The 20,444-nt window shown below is 42.8% G+C and overlaps 1 protein-coding gene across 3 annotated transcripts in view; it reads right to left on the bottom strand.

Annotated features, from left to right (window-relative positions):
* Positions 1-8,243: 8,243 nt before the first annotated feature.
* The window catches only part of SOGA1 (suppressor of glucose, autophagy associated 1), a 73,149-nt gene continuing 60,948 nt past the window's right edge, over positions 8,244-20,444 (bottom strand). For all 3 annotated transcript variants that reach the window (XM_040434935.1, XM_040434936.1, XM_040434939.1), the window contains exons 12-15: positions 14,116-14,175; positions 11,517-11,587; positions 9,930-11,364; positions 8,244-9,782 (exon numbers count right to left, since the gene is read on the bottom strand). In XM_040434935.1, coding sequence (XP_040290869.1) covers positions 9,639-9,782; positions 9,930-11,364; positions 11,517-11,587; positions 14,116-14,175 — 1,710 coding nt within the window. In that variant the 3' untranslated portion in view covers positions 8,244-9,638. The remainder of the gene's footprint in view (positions 9,783-9,929; positions 11,365-11,516; positions 11,588-14,115; positions 14,176-20,444) is intronic.

The raw sequence follows: 20,444 nt of genomic DNA, 5'->3' as shown, positions 1-20,444 counted from the left end.
AGAAAGTCGTACAAATTTTTACATCCTAAATGGTAACTGTCCAATTTCATGCATAAATAGTGGGGATTTGGGTACATTATTTATACCTATTATATACCCACATACACTCCCCACTTAAGTTGCTTCCCCAAACATTGCACTTTATGTATCTTCTAGCTGAAATCTAATTAAAAAGTAGGTGCGCAAAAAAAAAGAAATAAAATAAATAAATATTATATACAAGGTGGATTTCAAAAATAGTTCCAAAAACGACACAATTGGCTTATAATAGTATACAAAAATGTTGGAGAATTTTATGGTCACATGATAAGTGCATGTGACGAGACAGAAATATGAGAACTGGCTCCTGTTTATGTCCTATGTATCTCCTACGACTGCCCATATGACTCCTTGCAGTGTCTGCTGGCTTGAATCTTGTTGATCTAAATTTTTCCCCCCATCTGTATTTCTAAACATACAAATATAATACAAAAAAAAGTGTATAATATATTATTAAGGCCTCATTTCCACAACCATGCTCCAAATACAGATAAATTGCAATAATGGTAAAGGGAGCCTGTCAGCAGTTATGACCATGCAAAACTGCTGACAGCACTAGGTAGAGGCTGAGGACACCAGGGCAAACAAAGTTGGTATGATAAAAAAAATAAAAAACATAAGTCCATTAAGTTCAGGGGATGTGAATTAAGGGAAGGGAAATGAGAAGCCAGAATTCTATATATTTTTATAAGAATTGTTATTTAATTCCAAAAATTCATTTAAGCCTTTTTTTTTTTTTTTAAACCATCCACTGTTCCTGCCATTACCATGTCCTAAGGTAGACTCAAGATTAACATACCTTTAGAGTTAATATGACGTTTTAGGCTCCATTCACACGTCCGTGGTGTGTTGCGGACCCGCAACACACCAGGCCGGCACCCCTATAAATATATATAAATACATATATATATGTATAAATACATAAAGGGAATCAACTCGGTAAAGGAGGAGAGCATATTTAAAAGAAGAAAAACTACCACAAGAGGACATAGTTTTAAATTAGAGGGGCAAAGGTTTAAAAGTAATATAAGGAAGTATTACTTTACTGAGAGAGTAGTGGATGCATGGAATAGCCTTCCTGCAGAAGTGGTAGCTGCAAATACAGTGAAGGGGTTTAAGCATGCATGGGATAGGCATAAGGCTATCCTTCATATAAGATAGGGCCAGGGACTATTCATAGGATTCAGATATATTGGGCAGACTAGATGGGCCAAATGGTTCTTATCTGCCGACACATTCTATGTTTCTATAGAAATGCCTATTCTTGTCCGCAGCTGCGGAAAAGAATAGGACATGTTCTATCTTTTGTGAAGCTGCGGACCAGAAGATCGAGACAGCGTTACGCAAATGCGGATGCGGACAGCACACGTCCCCATAGAGAATGAATGAGTTCGCACCCGTTCCGCAAAATTGTCGAACGGATGCGGACCCATTTGCGGACGTGTGAATGGAGCCTTATTCGGACAGATTCTGCTCTTGCAAGTGCCCTGAAGGAAGAGAGTCACTATGAAGTATTCTCTGCTGCTTCACAGGCTCTGTCCTCTGCTCTGAGAGACAGCTGTAGCATCCAACCAGGAGACCACTACAGCTTCCACTCAGAGCAAAGGGAAGAGCCTAAGAAGCAGCTCAATGCAGACAGCACTTCACAGTAAAGCTCCACCTTCAGGGTATGTGCAGGAGCAGAAAAAACAAACAAAAAACTTCATGTTCACTCTACTCCTGATAAAATCTCCCCAAAAGGTATGGTTGTACTGTTTCTCCAGCCCCTACCTTGACCGTGCAGAACTGCTGACAGACTCCCTTTAAATACAAATGCTACATATGAATATACTTTATCTCTGTATTGACTTTTTCTTAGGGGGTCGTCATATGAAGACAACCTGGCTTTAAAACAGAAGGCAGCCTAATGATCAATGGAGCTTTAGAGGTCAAGTGGGACCCCACTGTAGGACATCCATATGTCCTAACAGCTCCGAGTTGTAGCATTATATTTCAGGCCTGATTTTTGTGCCTCTGCTGGAAACAAAACTGGCAAAAAGAATGTGCTGAATATTCACAATCCAACCACATGTATCCCTGTACAAACTAATATGGACTGTATTCAGGACCTTCCAAACCTGCAAAACCAATACGGTTGTGTGAACAAGGCCTATAATTACGGTACGGCGACAAGTGTTGCACAACATTTTATGTAATGTTTGCCAATTGTGTTGTTGTGCAACTGCGATGTGACAGTTGCAAAAAATGCAGACAGTAGAGGATTGTGTCTTTTCTTAGTTGCGCGACAGTAATTTACAGATAATTTGCACATATTTTAGTGTTACGCGACATATGTAGCCGTACCCTAAATGTAAATGGTGCTACAAAGAAAATTTTTACTTATTACACCAGCCTGCTCCTCTATATGTGGGTGCGAGCCCCTCTGATTGACGTTGTGTTTAACAAGGCCTCTCTATAGGAATGCATTATAGAATCATTACAGGCTACGTGCAAACATTAACAAAAGATAAGAAAGATCTATTTTGGTTTTCTAGGTTCAAAATAAGGACACATAAAATGATCCTAAGAAATACAATATAAGTGCTCTGTGATGTGAACTATGAAGCACATACGGCCAGTTATACTCTAGACGAATGATGTGGCAGCTTCGACAATGAAAATATACAAATAATCTACAGTGTGGAATATATATCATATGTGCCTACAATATAAGGTGTACTTTAATACAAGTGCGTGTTCTGCATGATTGTATGTATGAAATGGTCAATACACGGGTGTAAAAAGTCAGTAATAGATAGGATTTATTTACACCCCCAGAATAAAGGTCCCTTTACACGGGGCGATATTACAGCAGATTGTCAGAAAGGAAGCATTCCTTCCCGACAATCTGCTGCTCGCTGGTGGAGCAGAGATGGGGAGGAGCAATTACACAGTACGATCTGCTGTTGGAAAACGAGGATTGTTGTGTTTTCGCACAAAACAATCCAATTACCGATGAACGAGCATTTCGATTCGGGTAATCGGCGGTACAGTTACAGTGCCAATGATCTATGCAACTCTCGGCCCGTGTAAAGGGCCCTTAAGTCACTTATCTGGTAAGGACCAATAGCACTATTGGATTTTCCAAGGTCATAGTCTGAAAGCTAGCAAGACACCTACACTCAAAGTGACTGTTCAACCTAAAGGGGTTGTTCCAAGATTTAAACTTAGCCCGTTATCCCCAGGGCTGTCTTTGGAAGAGCAATAGAGAAGACCACCACTCTATTCATAAATGGGAGACACAGGATCCCTTTTCTGTGATGGGCAGGGATACCAGGAGTTAAATCAGACATCACCTGATCCTGTGGATAGGGCAGAAGTTTAAATTGTGGGACAACTCCTTTAAATAACTTTTCCCCCCATTTCTAAATTATGAACTCCTGACTACTTGCAACCATCACTAGAGGGAGGAGGCCAAGAGCTGGATGCATAACGTTTTATTATTAAAGGGAATCTGTCACCAAACTATGACGTTATACATCACTTACATGGCTCTCTAGCACACCTATCCACGATTCAAATGGTACCTTTGTAATTTGCAGGGCGGGCCAAGGAAGAGGCTGGAGAGGAGTTATGTAACAAGAAGGCAGAGCAGCCTGGGCTCCTACACACTAAACGCCGCCCCTGGGCACTTGCGAGCCCTCATTTACATATTGATTAAACGTTGTTTTTCCTGCTGGTGAAAGTCAGAAGAAAATTACAAAAGGTACCATTTGAATCATGGATAGGTACGCTAGAGAGCCATGTAAGTGGTGTATAACGTCATATTTTGGTGACAGACTCCTTTTAAGTTCAATGCATAAGCAGTATGCAGTAAGTTCTTAGACTCCCCCTGGTGGTGGCTCCAGGCAGCCAGGAATTTAAAGGAGTTCTTCCATCTGGGACATTTATTTATGGGATATTTATGTATTTTACTCACTTGCTGTCTCCAGTTGGGCTTACAATTTAAATTCTCTATCAGTATGTCTTTGGAGTGTGAAAAGAAACCAGAGAACCTGGAGGAAACCCACGCAAACACGGGAGAGAACATACATATTCCATGCAGATTTGAACCTTGGACCCCAGAACTGCAAAGCACAGGTGCTAACCATTGAGCCACCGTGCTGCCCGATATAACAAATAATAGGTGGGGGACCCACCTCTGTAACCCAATCCTTTCTCAAGAGTGGTGCCTGAATTGAATGGAGACCACAAAGTGCATGCATGGCATACTCTTGATTCACTACTATGGGACTTCCAAAAAAAGGCTAGAGCACTTGCTTACTCTTCTGTTTTTGAAAGTCCCATAGCAGTAAATGGAGGATGGCTGCACCTACTCCGCTTACTCTCCGTTCACAGGGCCCCGTTCTGTAGGCAGGAGTGAGTCCCAGAGGTTAGTCCGGCACCTATCACACATTTATGGCATATCCTATTGATAAATGTCCCAGGTGGAAATACCCCTATGGGCACTGTAATGGCAGCCATTAGCAATTATCACCTCTGTTTAGAAGACAGCACAATGTCTGGTCAACAAAGTTGTCCAAGAGGACAACTCAGGAATATTAAACTAGATTTGAAAACTATGACCGCAGTGTATTGGCACTTGCTCTTCCTTTTTTTTTATGTAGGTGGGAGATCAAAAAAAAAAATATATTAATTTTATTTTATTTTTATAGTTAAATTAGAAAAAAATTATTTTTAGAACCCGGCCTTAGTGTTGGATGTCAGGATCTGCTGTGTTAGGATGGGGTCCTACATGATACGACCACCGGATTCCCATGCAGAGTACAGCTAATTGCTGGGCTAAGCCTGCACTTTACATATGAAAACAACAGCAAGTACTAGTGGTAATCCATGTGCGGCTCCCCTGGTCAGATCGCACCAGGTACGGCCAGCCTTGTAGTGCATGAAATAAGATTACAATGTAAGGCTATTTACAAGGTGATGGATCACTACACACCAGGGACTGCTCAGCCTCAGGCTAGTAACGTGAACATATTTCATCTTTATTACTGGACTGAGAAAATGTACATATTCCAAATTAAAGGGGAATACTCTGTTTATTGCTGTTTTGCTTATTAAAAGCGCCATCATCGTTCATAATTCTGTACAATTTACTGTTACATATTTCCAGCTACCTATATTATATACACCTTTAAACTGAAAATGCAGGGCGGCCAAGTCAAAGCTACAGAACTCAGTACTGTAATGTAAATTAAGATTAAAATGGAAGAAGCCAAGCATTACAGGGGTTGTAGGAGGTTAGAAAAACATGACCCCTCTATGGACTGTGTTTGGTTATTACATTTTAAAAAGTTTGAGGTTCAGAAATGCTCGTAGACATAGAACCAAAAATCTCTGTTTAAAAGTCTGTAGCAAATATGTTATATCCCTAGACTCATCTGTACAGATCAGTTTTAGGTGCATACATAAGGCTATGTTCACATCTGCATCAGAGATTAATGTCAGGAGCCTCTGTTGCACATTCTGTCATGATGGACACCTCCGTAAAACCAGATGGACCCAGTGAGTTCCATCAGGCGCCGTTGGGGGTCCATGTTGTGAGAAATCCTTCAATGCCTTGAAGGAACACAACGGGCAAAACTGCTATACTGTGTTATACTTGCAGCAGGGCCTGAGCGGATGAAGCACCACGCAGGGATTCAAAAAGAACACCAAAAAGTAAATCGTACTGCACTAGGCATAACAGCAGTAGTTTTTCTATGAGTGCATCTTTAAAGTGGTATTCCGGCTATAACAAGTTATCCCCAATCCATTGGAATAGGGATAACTGTTAGATCGGTGGACCCTCACCGATCATGTGAATTGGGGTCCCAGTGGAATACCCTTTTAATGAGCTGTCCAATGCTGACATATAGCACAGAAAGGGACCAGAATTGAAGTGTGACCCAGAGACGGAGTGAACATAGTGTTACTGGTATATCATTGGGCATCCCAAAGAGAACACTTAGCCTCGAGACCTTCCCCCCCGAAAAATACATGGGGCAGCTATAATACAAGAGAAGTGCAGGAGCTAGTCCAAGTGTAATGATCATGTCCAAGAAAGGCTACAGAGTGGTGAGGAAGAAGTGGTATGGTCAGTTAACTTTACAGTGGAAAGTTTCCACCCAAAAAAGGAGAACCAGTGAGTGATCGTGTAAACCTATATCTACTTTTCATATACATGGTAGAGTGGTACCTAGTTATCGAGGGAAGTCACATTGGCAGTGTGAGCCGATGTGGCTGAGAGAATACCTACCATGGTACCATCAGCTAGCATACATGGCAGTAACCATCATAGAAATAGTAGTATGTGTATGCAGAATGGCAGTGTAATCCTTCAATACCAGGAAAAGGAGAGTAAAGGCCAATACTTCCCAAGGGAAGGGTCACCAAGTTTGCAGCTCTGCAAACTTTACCAGAAGGAATGTGTAGATGGGTAGTAGGGGACCACTAAACAAAATCAATGTACAAACGCTTGTTCTCCATACTTCTGCCACCTTCATTTCAAACAGACTGTTGTAATGGGATCTTACAGGTATGAGGGACCTTGTTAAAGTGAACATGACGCATGGTCCTTAGCATTTAGGTGCCTTCCCACCAATATGGTTTATAACAAAGTATATACTTTGGAGCAAAGGATATAAAGCAGCTGGAAACCTTAAAATATACATTATGGTTAACACAGAATTCAGTTGGCTCAAACTAAACAAAACCAAAATTTAAAAAAGTGGTGGAAAACCCAGAAAGTACCACCCAGCTCACAAAGCTTTCATAGGGCCAATATCAGTTGAGTCAGTAGACAGATCTGAGATCTGCAACTGGCCCCCAAAAATTTGAATTCACTACTGTAAAGCTTGCTGTATGTAAATAGCATAAAAACGTGATTATGTAAAACAAGAGATCCAGATCAGTGGTGGGCGCAGCATTGTAGTGCCACACGCCAATGAGCTTGTCTACCGTTGGTCAGAATGCCTGTGGACATCAGCAGATATCTCCCCAAGCAACTACTTAGGGCTTGTTCACTTTGCCTTGACTTCTCTATTATTCTGTTCAGTCAGAGGGACAGAAAAAAAACAAAAAACGGACTGAGTGACCCCATTTCTATCCGTCACTCATTGATTATTCCATTTTTCCTCATGTACCCGTTATTTCTGGCAGACAGGACTTAGTGAACAATGAGTATAATGAGTCTGAAAAGAACCCTCTTACAGGAATGGGGATTAAAAAGGGACACCTTTTCTGATGGACAGAATAACAGAAACGTCAATACAAACGTGAACTCAGCCTTACCCAGCTACTCAAAATCAGATCAAAATGCTTATTTTTTTTAAGGCTGGGTTCACACATGCAGTTTGTGGCAGGGTTTGATACAGATTTCTGAGGAGAAGCATTAAGCTCTTCTTGAGGGCTTATGTATATGTGCCTCGTGCTCGTATTGCAGACCCCAAACAGCAGGCATCGGCAGGGTGCACTTTATCACGGATGTGGACCCACTGACTTGAAAGGGTCCGCAATCCTCAAGGTACAGAGCAGAGGCTCACGGAAGCACTATGAAGCTCTTCCGTGGGATTTTCGGTCCATGCCTCTGCACCACAAAAAAAAATGAGAACATGTATAGCATAGAACCTATTTTTATTTTGTGATGCGGAACATATCTTGCAGATCGTGGACCCTTTCAAGTGAATTGTACAGCTATTTGCAGAGTGCTATTCGCGGTCCACAGCACGGGGCTCACACGCTCATGTGCATGAACCCTTATACTTCTCCCTTTTGGATGCACTCCTGGCTTTGGCTCAGAAAAACTGCCACGAAAACCTCATGTGTGATTCCAGCCTAAGTCACCCATAGACAGTTTATAAGCTCGACACATTGATCAAACCACGTATGTTAGCTATTAGGTTGAAATCCTTGCCTATTTTGATGGATAACCATGCCCAAGCGTACTGTAATCTTAACAAGTTTATTTCATGGAAGGGGTTGTACGGGGGTTGTAGAAAAACATGGATCATTTTTCCAGAAACTCCACCACTCTTGTCCATATAGGGCAGCGGGTAGCTTGGCATAACTCCGTTCACTTGAGTGGCATGATTTATGGAAGAAAGACATTTTATAAAAAATCTTGACCAACCCCTTTAACTGTGTTCTAGTCAGTATAGAGGAATGTATAATAGAGAAAAGCTAAACTAACCCCGTCTCCCCCATACACATGCACGCTCAGCTGGGCTGAGCGTGCATGAGTACTGAATAGGGGAGTAAGTTGCTGACAGACTTCTGACAGCTGTTTATTTCCTTGAGAAAAAAGGATTGGACATGTTTAAAGTTCAATAGGCCTGAGCCCTCTTCCCCGCTGACATGTATGGTCAGAGACACCACTGTACACACATACCATATGGCCAACCCTGCTCTGCCCAGAATATCGGCAGTCTCAGGAGCGAGTCTGCCATCTATAACAAAAATGGTCACACCCTATAGAGGAGAGCAAGGGTATAACAATCTCCAGCTAATATATATAACATGAAGAGATACCAAGGCTACATACTGAGGAAAGACCACGTATAAACAATATGATAAGCAAGAAGAGTATTAATCAGCTGAAGGGTAAAAAAAATAATTAAAAAAAAATCAGTGCAGTTCAGAATGACAGTGAATGAGCGGCAATGACGAGATGTATATATACACTATATACACATAGCAAATATTTTCACTTCATTAAAATATTCATATCTACAGAATATTTCTATTAACATGGCAGGTTCTGTCATCCGATATTAGGCAAGTATTTTGTTCCCTTCCCCCAGTGACCACACCAACCACAAACTAATAAAATTAAGAAGTTTCTCCACCCATGACTTGGGTGTGTGGTTGGCACTGTAGCTGGTGCTAATCCTTGGATACAGTTTGACCACAAAATACTTTTTGTATCAAAAACTGCAAAAATGTTGTAGTTTTTTTTTATTTTCATCATCTCGACTGCCTTTTTAATATTTTTTTTTTTGCCATTTAATAAACTAATGTTAATTATTCTCATCATAAAGAGGGTTGCCCAACAGTTTGATTTCTGAACAAAAATAAATAAATGTACTAATGTAATTTTCCAGCCAGGTCTTGCTACAGTTGGGTCACCATGACCCATTGTCAGGACTACATTGTACTGCTGATGCTGTTAATGTGGTTAAGTGAAAATATAAAAGGACTGGTTATCCAAATTGTGCAAGAAAAGGAATGATTAAGAGTTTGGCATAAATCATGGACATGAACTTATCCATCCATGGTTAAGACCAAACATAGTGTATTATCGTGACAGAAGTGTGGTGGTCCTTATGGCAGAAGAGTAGTTCCTAGTAATCTTAGCATTAATACATAAACATACAGTATCTAGAATACAGTGTATGCACACATACCTACTTAAGGTACATAGGTTACCAAAGATTTCAAGGGTAAGTGCTGTATTAGCATCCAGCAGGGCAATAAAGGCAATTGCAATCTATCCTTATGTACAAAACAGAAGCAAAAACAGCTTATCAGATTCAAACTGTACAGCAGACTGTGGGCAGTGAACTGCATCTTGGGAAACATCTTCAGTTGCAACCAGGTCCTGGTTTTTCCTCAGGTGAAGAAGGTTCTTGGTGGAGCTGGCACCTGGGTTGTGTCTGGCGTGAGTTGATTCGGGATGGTCTAGAGAAGCAGGTTACAGGATGTGAGCTGCAATTACAAGAGTAATCCTGCAAGAAAATCAAGGTAATAGGAAGATGAACATGCTGAATGAGGCACATCTACATCTTCTCTGGTTTCACCAAAACAAAAGAGGACAAATTATAATTTAGGAGAGTCGTGTGCACTCAAGTAAGACATAAAGAGGTAGCACTTACTTCAGCTGCAGAAATTACATCAGGGTCTTTGGAGCTTCCATCCTTAGCTCCTTGAGTTGGGAGAGACGGCTTATGGTCATCAGCGACATGTGGTCTTGGGGTCTTCTTGCTCAGCAATTTAGAAACATTGTAGGATGGATGACACACAGCAGAGGAGCAATGGTCATGGTTATCTGGTCTCTTGTGATTTTCTTCCAGCTCTTTCTTTTCAGTGCCTGTACTAGAGCTCTGACCACTACGACCACATACGTTCCTGAAGAACTCCTGTACAATGCCATATTTAGGGGCTTCTGCTTTATTTCTTTCAGCTATGACTGTCTTGGACAGAGACTCTGTGCTTCCAGCATGCTCGACAACATTGAACAAACTTGATGAACCATCATAAATGTTGCTGGGAACTGGGCTGTCTCGAGTAGTTGTAGATCTTGCCCAGGCTGATCCATTTGGTTTGGTCTGATGGAGATTCCACAGGCTTCTATCTTTAGAGGCATCTAGCTTAGAAGACGACCTCCTCTGCAACTTGGGGGAGCCAAACTTGGGTGAACAGCAAGGCCGGTCAATGCGGGAATGGACTTTGTCCAATGATGTGGAAATATGCTTGGTCCTTGCAGACAGTAGAGAGGAACTTCTTGGTGACCAGCTCTTTGCATGAAGACTTGTTCTGGGTAGGCCAGTTTGAAGACCAACGCTTACCATTTGGACAGTCTGGACTCCAACTGTAGACAGTCCAACAGTCTGGCTTGATGTGCTTTTACTTTTCCTCTCTAATGAACTGGAGCGGATTGCTTGCCTAACACAATTGGTGATCTCTTTCATGTCATCACTCATGTTTCCTGAGATCTCCAAATCACCCAATGAAGATGGAAACGCAGGAACGGAAGGTGGCGTTTCCTTAACTGCATCCTTGTCCAAAAGGTCATGCTTCTTCTTGGAGAAATTGCATAACCATCGACTGTAGGAATTAGCAGTCAATGTTTCTGGCTTTTCTGAATCTTTCGGCTTTGCCATGGTGAATAGAAATCCTGGCTCAACCATAAGTTTTTCTTTATTTTGGACCAAAGTAGCTTCTAGTCTTCGCACAACTGGCGGACTGTAGTAAATTCGAATGCCTGTTCTGTCTGGGGCAGTGTAACTTCTCTGTATCTGCTTGTGACCAAGTTCTCCGCTCTTCCCAGATTTACTCAGTGTGTAATCCCAAGAAGAGATACCCAAATTGTCCTTGGCCAAATGTTCAAACAAGGTTTTGTCATTCATATACGGGCAGAGTTTTTGACCGATATCGGAATCTATGGAACTATTAGACAACAGTTGAGAAGCCAGAAACTCTTTCATCCCTTTTTTGTTCCCGCTGTTATCAAGGGGCATTTGTCCAGGAAGGAAAGGAGAACAATCCAACAAGCTTTCAAATTCAGATATGGATGACACAGACTTTGTTCTGCAAAACACAACACGTTTAGTGAAGAGAGGTCTTATTTGGATAGGCATACTCTATACACAATGCCACAATATCGGTTTTTTGATTATGATATTAAACACAACAGTGATAATCCACATGCCGCTCTACAACAGGAGGGAAACGATCTTTACCTTTTTAAATTGGTCCCAGTGGCATCTATGTCACAGTCAATATCTTTATCCTGCATCTCGTCATTGAGTGCCTGGAACAAAGCAAGTGTAACCCATTAATACATTCACATTACACGGCTTAGGAGATCAAAGGAGCCTGTCTACAGCTGAAGAAAGCTAGCTCTAGCTCCGTGCTGCAATGCAGGGCGACAGATACAGAGCAGAACTTGATAAAAAGTCTTTCAGGCCATCAGAAAAAGTGGTAAGCGGAGTTCATGTCTGGCAGCTGAAGGAATGGATTGGGTTACTGTATAGAGCAGCTGTTTCCTACTGATTGTAACCTATTCCCATGACAATCCTATGGTCGCTCACCACAAGTGAAGCATTTTCCGTCAGCTTTACGGTGAAATGACAGCAGCGACAGCTTTCAAGGTCACATTCGCTTTGTGGCTATAACATGATCCATTGTGCATCAAGCCACTTTGTAAAATGTATCTAGATCTGATGTTGACCTACACGTTTCCACTGATACCTATTGCTTGTGGGGGAGGTCTGGCCATTGCATGTTGCAGCCCAGATGCTACATGTTCGTAAATGCGATTTTATAACTAGGGTTTACAGGTTATGTACAGTATAATTATAGTACAAGTGCTGCTCAGCAATAAATTCCTCAAGATTTCTACCTTAAAAATGAATTTTCACTCCTGGACAGCTACATTTTTAAAGGGGTTTTCTGAGATTTTGATACTGATGACCTATCCTTTGGATGGGTCATCAGTATCTAATCAGTGGTGGTCCAACACCCAGGACCCCCGCCGATCAGCTGTTCGAGCTTGAGCTCACCAAGCACAGCGCTGTACATTGTATATTGGCTGTGCTCAGCCCTATTCACTTCTGATCCCTGATGAAGGAGCCCGACGGCTCAGAAACGCGTCGGATGAACTTTGATCTCTGGGAGCACCAGTAGTACTTCGCGGTGACGTCACACGCACAGAAAATCCTGGACGCCGAATCTATAGTCTGCTCCCTCGCACCACACAGCTACCGGCCGGAGCAGTGTGAATGCTGGAAGGTGAGCAGTGAAGTTTTGCCTCTCTTCACACTTCTCTATACACAGGAACGGGAACCGTGCAAACACTCAAAAGAACCTAGATTGTGTTTCCAGCCCACATCTAGAGAAAAGGTAATTACCATCGCGGTGATTATTTCATCGGATCGTCAATTGATATTCATTTTCTATTATAGCGGAATATTCATCTAGCCACTGTATTTAATGTGTTATATTTCTACCTACCAGCGCCAGTGTAAGTTTTAACCGTAAGGTAAATCAACATTCAATCAATTTTGTATCTTGGGCGTCAGCAGCAAAGCCCATTATATACACTGTGCAGCGGACCTCCAATTGGAGGTTGGTGGATTTTTTGTATGGGAGCGCAGGAGTGTTTTTGATTTTCTCTGTAATATCTCAATTAACCCTTTTTTTGTACATTAGATGAGATGTCTGGCCATCTGACTATTTGGAGGGTAGGTGGCGATATACACAGGGCATAGGTAGAGGTGGGCGATATAGACGATAGGCGATATAAATTTGGCCAAATGATAGAGCTTTTGTTTATATCGCCATATTGCGGTAGAACATGGCATGCGCCGCTCTCGGCGCGCACCATGTGATCCTTAGTCGGCACAGTGGAGAAGGAGGGAGTCCCTCCCTCCCCACTGTGTGCGGCTGCTGCTGATCACCAATGAGAACAGAGTAGGAGGAGGAGGGGAGAGACTGTGGCCACTCCGCCACCAATGAGAACAGAGAGTAGAAGGAGGAGGGACTGTGGCCTCTGCGCCACCAATGAATATAGTTAATACGCCTGAATACAAACATAGCCTGCATGTGCCCGGCCTCTATGACTGCACGCTGTGATCCACCGCAATTAATCCCCCAGGTCCTGAGGGGTTTATTGCAGCGGATCACGGCGTGTAGTGATAGAGGCCAGGTATGGGATATGGCCGGCACATGCAGGCTACGATTGTATTCAGGCATATTAACTATATTCATTGGTGTCACAGTGGCCACAGCCTCTCCCTTCTACTCCCCCTCTTCTAAGTATTATATTAATTGCGGGCCCCCCCTCCACACGATTAAATCATTGGTGGCAGCTTCTGATCGGAGCCCCAGCAGTGTAATCGCGGGGCTCCAAACGGTTACCATGGCAGCCAGGACGCTACTGAAATATAGAATATATTGCAATATATATCGCACATGCTTAAAATTATATTGCAATATAGATTTTAGGCCATATCGCCCACCCCTAGGGTTATAGACTGTTTTGTAGGCAACATGGTTATTCACTTGTGCAGTTGTCCCTTTGACGTCACATTAAGATATAAGGACATGCAGGAGTAAAATGTACATATTTTTCGGATGTTTGCAGCTGCTTTTTCCCCCCTAATTAATTCTTTTAGAAACAGCTCATATAAGCAACAACAGTTTTTATATTAAATTAGAGCTATTTGCCTCTGATACAAATAACGAAGTGCTTGCAATGATCGAAAGGTACGTTTTTATAGAGATGTTTCTAAATTGGAGTATGGCAATCTCTTTATATCAGATGCATACGCTTCATACCTCCTTCCAGCATCCACTCTTCCTCTCTGGGCCTCTGCTCACCCAAGAATTCTCTTCTTTCTATTTAAAAAAGAAATAAAAAAAATCACATCACAAAAAAGCATGCTGGTGACTTAGCCAGGTACGGATATTCTGCCTTTTATACTTTTTCATATCTTGAAACATAGAAATTGGCTTTTTTTCAGAAGGAACATTGAGGCACATTTATCAAGTTTTAGACGTTGGTCTTAATAAAGCCCTGCACTGATCCACCAAAGGCGCCAGCCTCTACATAACTTAGGCGGATCCAACGCCGCTTCTAAATGTAAGACCGCTTCATAGCCGTCTTACATTTAAGACCATTTTCTATGCCTAAAACAGTCCCAGACGCAGATTGCGGCGCAATGGACCTTTGTGCCGCAATCTGCGCCTGAAATACGCCCAATATAGGCATATTTCTGTTTCATAAATGACCCCCATTGAGTTTTAAGTTTGGCTGATCTCCCTTTCTCAGGCTTGCATATTGACTTACAGGGTAGCTACCTATAGGTGGCAGTAGAGAGGAAGTTTTCTTCATTCTGGAGGAGAGTCAATTTGCATACTTTTCCCCAGGGAGCATTGCCTGCAGGAATCCCTCTATCACATCTGTATCTCTGCAAGGAGAACCAGTGCCCTCCGAGAGCTCACATCATGGCTCGTGAGCGTCACGGCTACACCAGATCTCAGCTTCAACTGAAGATGGAAAAAACTGATGGATCTACAGGGAAACACTATTAGCATTTTTGAACAACTGAGATCTATAGGAAATGCTTTTATTAGACTGATGATTTCTAATGTTACAGTTGTGGTTCTGAAGTATGGGGCAGCAGGTACTGTGTGCGCTGTTATATGGTACCTCCATACAGCGCAGTATTAGGAAGAATAATACCTATGCAATTTAGCGGCCGATGGGAGAGCTCGTGATTTTTTTTATAGGATTCATATGGAATTTGTAATACAGTTGCATACATAAGCCTACTATATAGCGATCTGTACACGGTAAAGAATCTTTTCTTTCTGCACATTACCTGCTTACACTGTATTTAGTGTACGGACACTTTACAGGTCACATTTGGAGTCATACATTTTCTGATTTACATAAACACTACAGACGGTTTTATGCAGAGATCTGTGATGTGCTGATCCGCCACACCGAAGAGAAATCGATGGCATGACATGTTATTTGACACTAGAGTCCCTGCCCCCACCTTTAAATTTATTTTCTCATTACAGAGCACTCTGCTAATTAGGTGTAAAATGTCTTATTAAGCCCTGCTGCCGCTATTACGAGAGTGGATAAGTATAACCGCACAGTAATGGGCTATCGCTAACTCCACAATCCCAGACACAAATTTATTCCATTCGGCAGCCGTGGAGAATTTGACATCATGCAGCGCTGGGACTCCGCTCCATTCCTGCCTCTGACGATGGAGGGTTTTAATATATTTTGGCAACTGTAGGTTTCACAAAACTAATCCCATCAAAATTAGGTTATTGCTGGGTAGAAAATGCCAACACATGGAAATGACGAGAGCCGTGGGGATTACTAAGTGGGGATTAGCCTCATTGCAGCAGAGGCCGTCCATGTAGAAGGCTGATTGATTTATTGCTTTAGTCCATAAAGACATTTATTTCTGGGGAACAATGTGTACGCATGTACACACCTTCTCATTCAAAGAGTTTTCTTTATTTTCATGACTATGAAAATTGTAGATTCACACTGAAGGCATCAAAACTATGAATTAACACATGTGGAATTATATACATAACAAACAAGTGTGAAACAACTGAAAATATGTCATTCTAGGTTCTTCAAAGTAGCCACCTTTTGCTTTGATTACTGCTTTGCACACTCTTGGCATTCTCTTCATGAGCTTCAAGAGGTAGTCCCCTGAAATGGTTTTCACTTCACAGGTGTGCCCTGTCAGGTTTAATAAGTGGGATTTCTTGCCTTATAAATGGGGTTGGGACCATCAGTTGCGTTGAGCAGAAGTCAGGTGGATACACAGCTGATAGTCCTACTGAATAGACTGTTAGAATTTGTATTATGGCAAGAAAAAAGCAGCTAAGTAAAGAAAAACAAGTGGCCATCATTACTTTAAGAAATGAAGGTCAGTCAGTCAGCCGAAAAATTGGGAAAACTTTGAAAGTAAGGGCTATTTGACCATGAAGGAGAGTGATTGGGTGCTGCGCCAGATGACTTGGCCGCCACAGTCACCGGACCTGAACCCAATCGAGATGGTTTGGGGTGAGCTGGACCGCAGAGTGAAGGCAAAAGGGCCAACAAGTGCTAAGCATCTCTGGGAACTCCTTCAAGACTGTTGGAAGACAATTTCAGGGGACTACCTCTTGAAGCTCATCAAGAGAATGCCAAGAGTGTGCAAAGCAGTAATCAAAGCAAAAGGTGGCTACTTTGAAGAACCTAGAATATGACATATTTTCAGTTGTTTCACACTTGTTTGTTATGTATATAATTCCACATGTTAATTCATAGTTTTGATGCCTTCATAGTCATGAAAATAAAGAAAACTCTTTGAATGAGAAGGTGTGTCCAAACTTTTGGTCTGTACTGTATGTACTCTATGTATGCATGTACGCCACTATTGCAATCATTTTCTGATTGCTCCAATGCATTTACAATGAAAAATGAAGCGATATGTTTCTTTCTATGTATACATACGTGTATATGTATGTAAACCACAATAAAATTATGTAGTCTGATCCTGCAGGCATTCCATCTCCTACGTCTTTATTTCATATATTCGGCAGGTTGGTGATAAATAGGAGATTGATGGGAGTGAGACTGCAAGATCAGAATACATAGGCTTTTATAAGATTTCAGGTCCCCCTCCATGGTGATCAGGGAGAGGGCAAAGCTCACTCTGCTCATGTATTATATGGTCAGCCATTCATCTGCATGACTATCATGTAATACTACATTCCCTCTGCTGTGGTCACCGCAGGGGATATGTATAAAGAGATGCAGTTTTCTTCGGCCATTACAGCTGAATGTCAAGGGGAAGATGATCCCGACTGGCTGCACTTTGCTGCTCAATGGGTTCTTTTCATGAGACACCCCCTATAAATGGAATCTGTCACTTTGAACATAGTGTATGACAGCCAAAAGCACGTGATAGAGCAGGAGGAGCTGAACATACTGATTTAGGGTACATTCAGACGACTGTATGTGTTTTGCGGTCTGCAAAATACAGATACCAGCTGCGTTCATTCCGCACACAGGCAGCCCTATGCTAAAAATGCCTATTCTTGTCCGCAATTGCGGACAAGTATAGGACACGCTCTATCTTTCTTGCAGGGCCATGGTACGGTGCTGTCCACAGCTTTTGCGGCCCCCATTGAAATTAATGGGTCCACATCCGCTCCACAAAATTGCGGAACGGATGTGGGTGGACCCATAAATACAGTCGTATGAATGTACCCTTATAGTTTTGTGGGAAAAGATTCAGTAGAGTTGTGTTTTATTCACTTAAAGGCTATGTACACCTTTGGGGGCAATCATTTTTTATGATTGCATGTTACCAATTTTTGGCTAAAAATAATTTTTTCAATTTGCCTTTATTAAAATCTAGCAGAAGGACCCGGCTTCGCACGGGTATATTTCATTTAATGTTGGTGTGTGTCGTTAAAAAGATAGACAGTATCCACTATAACAGTGACATCTACAGCACCCCGCCCCGCTGACAGCAGAACCTACACAGCGGTCTGCCCCCTTAACAGTAACATCCACAGCCCCCTCCACAGCGGCAGTCCCTTTATTAGTGACCTCCACAGTACCCAGTCTCGTTAACAGTGATTTCCACAATAACCCGCCCCCTTAACAGTGACCTCCACAATAACCTGCCCCCTTAACAGTGACCTCTACAGCACCCCGCTACTTGACACTGACCTCCATAGCAGCCCGTACCCTTAACTGTGACCTCCACCGTTCCCTGCCCCTTTAACAGTTACCCCCACAGCAGCCGCCCCTTTAACAGTGACCTCTACAGTGACTTTCAGACTCCCTGTCCTCCGTCTGGTGCAGGGCCTGGACGGACACAGGGATGTCCTTTTGAATAGCTCACTCCCAGACAGCAGCACTGTGCTGTCTGAGCGTGATCTGCAGGGAGAATCCCTCCCACCCCTGCAGCTGACAGAAGTTGATTTTTACCTTCATTTTGCCCCGTCGGCTGCGGAGTGGAAGGGGGCATGGCCTAATCAGGTCGGGGCCTGGTTTAGCGGAACCTGGGGGCGGGGTTTTTAAGTCAGTCTTTTGAGGGTGGCCTGAATGGCCACCCTATCTGCCCCCTGAACTGTGAACGCCACAGCACTCCGCTCCCTTATCAGTGTCATACACAGTGCCCTGCCACTTTAAAGCTGACCTACAGCAGTGAAGAAAAATGGCTTGGTTGTTATTGAAACCTGGTTTAAAACTGTATTTGGAGACTAAGGGCCTGCAAACTTCTATTGGCTGATAAGGGTCATGTGACCAGGCTTCTATTGGCTAATGCAATTTTCGGGAATCTCTCAGGAACGGTACGTGCTAGAGAGCAGAGACCCGGTCTAAAACCTTCCCGGACACCTGATGTACCTGAGTGCCAAATTTCGTGATTGTAAATGCGACGGTGCAGATTCCTTTAGCGGACATACATACACACATACAATCAGCTTTATATATTAGACACTAGCAGAAGGACCCGGCTTGGCACGGGTATATTTCATCTATTTAATTTAATGTTTGTGTGTCTCGTTTAAAGATAATCGACAGTATCCCCCATAACAGTCACCTCTACAGCACCCGCCCCTTTAACAGTGAACACAGTCCCCCCACCCCTTAACACTGACCCCCACGACAGTGCCACCACTTTAAAATGGGACCTTCACAGCAGCCCATCCCCTTTAACAGTGAGTTTCACAGCACCCCACTTCCTTGACAATGACCTCACAGTACCCTGCTGCCTTAAAGGGGTTGTCCGTGATTGGGGACATTGCTACAAGTGAACACCAAGCACAAATATTACATACAGTCCTGTCCTACCTTTGCCAGACTTTTCTAATGCCCTGTTTTCATGTCATAAATCCTCTGCCGGAAGTGCCGCTTTTCAAAGATTCAGTGACGTACCGGGTCCCTTACTGCAGAGCGAAGCCTCTGCTTCTGCTTCGCAGGGAGCCTGGTGATGTCACCGTCAGCCTCAGTGTATATGCAGAGTGCACTTAGGGGCGGAAACTAGGTGGCAACACATGATGCTAAACCCCACCCCTCTGGTCCGGTGACGTCACTGGGCAGTGCGCTTTCTTCTCAATGAAGGAGGCGGAGCACTATGCTACTTAGCATAGTAAACGCCTCCTATGTAAAATACAGGCAAATGCTGCAGCAGGCTGGAGAAAGAATGATTCAGGGGGGCGGATGCACAGAGGAGTTGACGATGTGCGGCAGGAAGTTAGCGCTAACATAAACATCGAGGTCAACAATGAGTGGGGGACTGTCGGAGCCCTGTAGAAGAGGAGAAAATACAAAAAAAACATATGTGGGACCTTGAATCGGCTATTAAGAGTGAGTAAACTTATTTTTAAAAAAAAGGTTTTGATCCCGGAGAGCCCCTTTAACAGTGACCTCCACAGCAGTTGCCCCTTTAATAATGGCCCCTGCGCCCTTAACAGTGACCTCCACAGCGCCCTGCCCCTTTAACACTAGGGCTACACGATGACATGTGTCGTGTGACATTTTGTCTCAACAATTTTTATAATAATAGACTATGGTGTCGCGCTGCGACATGTGACATGCTGCGACTGCGACACGACAGTTGCCAAAAATCCATCCAAGATGGATTTTTCTGCGACTGTCCCGTCGCAGTGCGACACCATAGACTATCATTAAAAATGTCGCTCAACACAGTGTAGTTGTGCCCTATGTGTCGTGTGACACATGTCGTTGTGTAGCCCTAGCCTAAATCTGACCTACAGCAGTGAAGAAAAATGGCTGGGTTGTTATGGAAACCTGGAATAAAACTGTGTGTATGTGGAGTCTAAGGGGCTGCGAGCTTCTATGCTGTGACCGTCTGTATGGCAGTTGGGATATGAAGAAAAAGACTTGCAGGCTTGTATTTGCTAATGCAGGTCATTTTAGGGGAATATCTCAGGAACGGTATAATTATATATATATATATATATATATATATATATATATATATATATACACACACACACACATACACACACACAGTACAGACCAAAAGTTTGGACACACCTTTTGCTTTGATTACTGCTTTGCACACTCTTGGCATTCTCTTGATGAGCTTCAAGAGGTAGTCCCC

This window comes from Bufo bufo, chromosome 6, assembly GCF_905171765.1.
Source record: "Bufo bufo chromosome 6, aBufBuf1.1, whole genome shotgun sequence".
In the NCBI taxonomy this organism is placed as follows: domain Eukaryota; kingdom Metazoa; phylum Chordata; class Amphibia; order Anura; family Bufonidae; genus Bufo; species Bufo bufo.
Note: the sequence above shows the minus strand (reverse complement) of the source record. Positions and strands in the feature narration are given on the sequence as shown.